The 6530-nt window shown below is 38.4% G+C and overlaps 1 protein-coding gene across 1 annotated transcript; it reads left to right on the top strand.

Moving 5' to 3' along the window:
- Window positions 1-539: 539 nt before the first annotated feature.
- Window positions 540-4913, top strand: LOC131798895 (chymotrypsin-like protease CTRL-1). The gene is made up of 8 exons (XM_066172708.1): window positions 540-604; window positions 1127-1324; window positions 1943-2155; window positions 2515-2678; window positions 2985-3138; window positions 3505-3540; window positions 4216-4311; window positions 4790-4913. Exons 1-8 carry the CDS (start codon window positions 547-549, stop codon window positions 4792-4794), a joined length of 924 nt encoding a protein of 307 aa, XP_066028805.1. The 5' UTR covers window positions 540-546; the 3' UTR covers window positions 4795-4913.
- The last annotated feature ends 1617 nt before the right edge of the window (window positions 4914-6530 follow it).

The raw sequence follows: 6530 nt of genomic DNA, 5'->3' as shown, positions 1-6530 counted from the left end.
AAAATGACCAGGCTCAACATAGCGTTCCCAGCGGAAGTGACAATAAAGGCTGCCTTGAAAAATATCAGCTCTTGAACTGGAAAGATTATTTAAATCCAAAAAATACTTCAAATATGTTTATGAAACCTGTACGGCTGCAAATATATCATTCTATGGCTGTAAAATTTGGGCAAATTGAGTATGTAGGTTGTATAAATAAAGAATTCTTTGGTTGGCGACTATGACGAGCAAGTCAGTGGAACGAATTGTGTCTTTGTGGTTATACTGCCGTGTTTGGTAGGCAATGTTGACTTTTTAGTTATACCTTTACGTCACCTCTTGTACCAAAAAATGGGAATTTTTGTTCCTGTTTTTCTTTCCCCAGCTGAAAAATACTCTCAGACGTCTGAACAATCAGTTGCCAGACTGTATGCGAAAGTTGTTTAAAAAAAATAGTGTGTATTGTGTGAATAGGTTATCCAGGTGAGAAGCAACTGATATTACATATTGTCTATAAAAAAAAGTGTCAGCCTCATCTTGTTACCACATTTAGAGATCCATTCCTTCATGATGAATCTCTGGATCGGAGTTGTGCTGTTGCTGCTTGGCGTATCACATTCTCAAGGTAGTTTTTCTTAGTAGGTCTTTCAGGTTTACTTTTTTAGGCTTCCTTTGTTGTATTGACAAGAGGAAAGACATCACAAATTTAAGAACAATAGGTAAAATTGTATTACTTGAGCTAGATGTCTTTCAAGAAAACTTCTTCATAATGTTTGATGTAACGATAAAAATTCTCTTAGCTTAGTGTACCTCTCAGACTTAAAACTGTATTAACTGATTCACCATAATAGGAGTAACTATAAATTGAATGTCGAAAGTAATTCATGATTACATTTGCCCTATGATAAAAAAAAGAAAAAAAAGTGCTAAAGTCTCAACTAATTAGATCCAAAAATGAAAACAAACTGAGACTCGCTTAAAGGTGCTACTCCTTACTGAGTTAATTGAAACTTTCTTTTGTTTATGACCAGCCTCTTTTCGTTTTGATTCGCTGTAACAATTTATGAATCTTTGAATTACCATCTGCCTAGATTTCATTTCTTATTCTTGCTTCTGCATGAATGAACCAAGCATAAATGATTTTCAGGATGTGGGCAAAAACCATTTTCGGCAAGAGTTGTGAATGGTGAAAATGCTGCGCCTCACGCTTGGCCTTGGCAGATTTCACTCAGAGTGAATGGTCGACATATCTGTGGAGGATCACTTATTGAAGATGACTGGGTTGTAACTGCTGCTCATTGTGTGGACAGGAACCCATCGCCGAGTGGCTACACTGTAGTCGTAGGTACGCTTTGGAGACTTGCTCTTCTGCTTGTTTCACGCTAGCTTTCAACATTATGATTGAAAAATTTTGCTACATCAGCTATTTTAACAATACCTTTGCCAGCATAAAGTTTTCCCCTTTGTTGTATAATTTACACATAGACATCAATCATTGTTCTTTAACGTTTGCTATTGTTATTGTTTGCTTGTTTGTTTTTTGCCTGATGCAAGAAGGCTGATAAATTAGCCAACAAACAAGCAAGTTTATCTCTCAACATAATTACCCCTCTTCTTATTCATTGTCAGGCCGATTCTCCGCTGAAAATAGTGTAATGGATGTTAAGTAACAATCCAAATTATTAGCAAACAATTTCCAAGTTTTGTTTTTTTTGCTTTGTTGTTGTTGTTGTAATTGTTGTTGTTTCTGTCTGTTTGTTTCTTTATTTGTTTGTTTTGGTTTTGGCGTTCGGTTTATCTTTAAACATTACCTACTTGAAAACAATTTAAAGAAGCTCAAACAAGCAGTTCATAGATCTATTTACTCTGAAAGACAAATCAATAGATGGAGTGGATCTTAGTTTCTTTACACCCATGTCATAGAGAAAATTGAACTTAGCCTAAGAAATGACTTTTCTGACAGGAGCCCACATAAGAACTGGAACAACCTCCGTGCAGCAGACCTTCAATTTACGGCAACTATTCAAACATGAAAGCTTCAACATGAGAGAGCTCCGTAACGATATAGCTCTTCTACAGCTGAATGGGCGAGTGAAACTGAGCGATAAAGTAAATACCGTTTGCATGCCACAGCCAGGAGACAAGGTGTCACCTGGATCACGATGTTATATTACAGGTAACGAAATCGCTTTTTTTTTTCTATGGCAAAATGTAAAATGTGTAAATTATTATAGAATAATTGAGATATTACGAGCGCCCTCATTGGTCAAAAGGTTAGCGCTTATTGCACCGCCAACACAAAGAAAATAGGAACTTTTTCTTGTGTTCTTCCAACATCCTGCGTAGGTTATTACCCTGGTAAACTGATAGAGAGTGCGGTCTATTGCTCAGATAAAGCTGACAAGCTGCCTGTTTTATGAGTGATATTTGGTATCTTTTTTCAAATTGTATCTGTCGCAGCACCGTGACGCACAATTCTCCTTCAAGTGTTCTTGAAAATGTATGGTCACTAAATCTAATTAATAACGTTTGCAGGTTGGGGAAGAATGGTTGGAGGTGGACAAGCCGCTTCAACTCTCCAACAGGCTGTGTTGCCAGTCGCCGATCACAAAAGCTGCCAAAGTGTTAACGGTTATATGGTTAGTGTTGATGAAGACTCCATGGTGTGCGCTGGAGGTGAAGGCAAAGGTGGATGCCAGGTAAATGTATCAAATCAAAATTTATATGGTCATGATTTTGAATCGCGGTTATCTTTTAGGTCTTAAAGATTGATCTTGATCCCTTTCACATGAACAGCGGAAAAAGGTCTTTTGATTTACTTATTCGACTTCCGACGGAGCTTTTTACTCGCAAAGGAATTACACAAACCCACGTCGACAAGTACCCCCACTTCGTTCACGCGACCAAATTTTAGTGGAAATTTATGACTCAGAAGAAAAAGGTTTCATTCTGCCTAGATTCCTCTGAACGAGAAGTAATTTCTTTTTTTTCCCCATTCTTACAAGGGAGACAGTGGCGGCCCATTTGTTTGCAACGAAGGAGGGCGATGGGTTTTGAGAGGTGCTGTGAGCTGGGGTCATGGAAAGTGCAGGACAGATCATTACACAGTGTTTGCTCGTGTGAGCAATTTCGTGGATTGGATCAAACAAAAGCAATCAAGTAAGTTCTTAATTCTCTTACGAAAAAGGAATTTCTGAAAAGAGAGAAAAGTTATCCTGCAACGGGAAGGCAATTTCTAGTCTGCATTCATCTATTCATCTGTATTAGTTTTCAGGTGAAGGCTTTACTTGTGTTACTAATGTCATGTTGATACCACCTAATTAAGTTATTGTGGATTCGTAAGCGACAGACACACAATCATCCCGTTCTCAAAGGGGTGGGCCGCAGACCAACTCTTAAACCTACGCTAAGCGAAAAAGGATTAAGGTGTGGCTTTGACTGTAACAAACACTGGAAGAAGAAAGGTTTCCGTTAGCAGAGGAAAGACCGTATGCCTTCATTATCACTCTCCTATTTCTTCGTTAGGCGGAGGCGGTGGAAACGGCGGAGGTGGAGGAGGAGGTGAGTCAAACTCCTTACAGTGGGGCACGGCCTGATTGGCTAACCTAAAACAAAAATTAAGAAATCTCAGTAGCCGATGGGAATAAAGGAAAATATTTCAAAGAGATTACGTGTTGTAAAGTGAATGCACCTCAACTGCTTAAAGGCGGAAATAGTGAGTCGTCGAATTTCGATTAAGGTTTGCATCTAATTGGTGGGAGGTTGGGCGAGTTTCTGGACCAACCAAGGAGCATAGTAGGGAAAAAACTGCAATATTTATTTCATGCGATAAAAAAATTGTCAAATACTTGTGAAAAAATTATTTCGGGGCTGGCATAACGGCCAACGCGTTTACAGTCGCAGTTGCGAATCTAAGCTATTAGTAACCTGGCCCCCTGTTCCAGAAGGATTCCAACCATACGTTCACGAGTATCAATTTCTTTTTCATCGCTGATGTAAATATCACTTAATCACAACAATTTAAATGGTACGGCTTACCCATACTCTATTTCTATTTTGCAACTTTGTGGTTAGATTTTTACCTTCTAAAAGTTCAAAGCAAGATTCATGATTTAACATCAAGAAGGTTACCTTGATGTTTGTCGCCTGTTAGCAGAGGCAAGTGACTCAGAATGACCTTCCAATACTAAGGAAGGGAATTACTTCTTACGCAAATGTGTTATTTTGATCTGAAAGGCTGCAGTGACAGGAATCCAAACTGCCGTCATTATCTGCAGTACTGCAGATGGGACCAAAACATTCGACGATTGTGCCCTAAGTCGTGTCGCCTTTGTAAGTGGATCAAACAGTGCTTATATGATAAGCTGAGTTATACACACATTTTGATCAATTCTTACTTATGATCTATTCGAGGAAAGACGCCTAGATGACGTCACCATTAACAATATTTTGCTTTTTTATCATATAGAAAAATAGGTACTTCATTTTGACGTCATCTATGATGTAGTACGGAACAGACGCACGGCAACATGGAATCTATTTCTTAAAATAAATCACTACCCATCTACCTTAATTATCATCACAACTATAAATGTTACTGTAGTTGCCACTATCACTATCTTGATTACTTTTACCGTTATAAATTCCATTTCTAGTTTTGCTTTCATTAACATCAACATACTGTTCTTGTCAACGAATTTTCAGTTCAAACCTGATCTATTCTGATACCAATATGATGGTATGTCGTCTCGTCACAGACATGAAGCTATTTTTTCAAAATTTAGGAAGCTTTTTTTTATTTTCTTTGCAGGCTAGATAGAGAGTGAGGACCCGCCACAACACGGAATGGACTTCTTTCACCAGAATGAAGAAACATTGTTGATTTTGTCACGTAGAAAAGTCCAATAAACTAGCTTAAATGCCCAATACTTAAACTCGTGCCATCGTCTTTACTGATATTTAGATGGCGAAAAGGAGTACAATTAACTGAGGCGATTTTTTAAAAAATGTAAAACCTCCCAGTAAGACACAAAGGTGAGAATAATGCGCCTGCAACAGTAGCAATCGAGTAGCAAGGCGAATAATTTTCAACGATGAAAAGATGGAGGGAATAAAAGGTACCTTTCATCCAATATCTATCTTTATGTCTTCGAAATTTCCTCGTTATTCGTTGTCTGGAATGTCAATACCGAATCCAAATTAAGCCTGCACACGTGCAACATTTCTACTGCAATTGAACGGCGATCAAGTTCAATTTTGCCGCCATTTTAAAAATCCAGGTAACCACTCCTCTTGCATGACTTATTTAAAGGGCATTTAAACCCAAAAATACATGTTTTTCTTATACTATGTAAAAAGTGGCGTAGAAAACGAATTTGAAATTAGTTTTGTCCAATTCGACTTATTTTAGGAGAAAATCGGCATTTTCAACTGAAATTCCATTTCCGGTAAAAACAATAGCGAGAAGTCGTGACGTAAGCGGTGGAACCAAAATATTGCGCAACACGTATTCCCCAGTAGAACTGGTGTGGGAGTTCGTGTAAGTAGCGGTAGTTCGGAAGATGTTTTTTCAGAAGATAGCGACTCGAATGCCTTAAGCTTAGCACATGACAGCGCTGGGGATAATCCAGAATCTTCAGGAGAGTCTGGGCCACGTCCTTAACAATATGAGCCGCGTAGGGTTCACCGAAGCGATCCGCACGAAGACAGTACAGAACATGTCGACAGCGATGCGACCGTCTCGGAAACTCAGACTGGTATTTAATTTACTTTGTGATTTATTTGTATTTAACATGAAAATGCAATAAGGCGAGGGTACAATCTAAAGGAATGCAGCAGAATTTTTTTTAACTTGAGCTTCTGAAAGTGTTTTATATAAAATTATCAAAGGTGCGAGTGTGGAACTTGTCAACCAATGCCGACAACTCATGAAAGTGTTTGTTGTACGGAAATCGGGCAATTGTGGCAAAATGGCCTTAAACCCAGATAAGTTGTATCACTGAGCATCCAGGTTTTCAGTCAATTTGCCTCGATTTCTGGGTGCTGAAGACGGACAAGTACGCGTACAGGCAGCAGCAAAGCACAGATAATCAGATCGGAAACGACTAAGCTAAATATTTTCTGTTTCATCTGTTTTGTTACATTTTGAGATCGATTTACTTGAGTTGTTTCTGCCATTGATTTAATAATACAGTACTAGAGCTAGTTGTTTTTCGCTTCTTTCCTGGCAGGAAATTTCGCTAAATTGCCTACAGATAGCTTGTTCGTTGATGTTGGGGATATCTCGGCAAACACTTTAGGGTCGCTGTGCTATCTTGTGCGGTAAACAATATCCTTCATCTCAGAAGCATTTCCATCGATAAAAAAGGTGTATCACGTACATTTCCTTGTGTGCCCTTCATAATTATCCAACCCTGTTTGTGTTTTCTTCGATTTGAAATATTGAAAAGATAGTTTTACAAGCTGAAATCAGGATCTTTTAAGTTGTACTCAAAAGATGAATATTGTCCTACTGACCTTTGAATGCATTTTCACTGCTGTAAAAACCGTGA

The sequence above is a fragment of the Pocillopora verrucosa genome, chromosome 9 (assembly GCF_036669915.1).
Source record: "Pocillopora verrucosa isolate sample1 chromosome 9, ASM3666991v2, whole genome shotgun sequence".
Taxonomy (NCBI): Eukaryota; Metazoa; Cnidaria; class Anthozoa; order Scleractinia; family Pocilloporidae; genus Pocillopora; species Pocillopora verrucosa.
The sequence above is the reverse complement of the archived record's forward strand: the minus strand, read 5'-3'. Positions and strand labels throughout refer to the sequence as shown.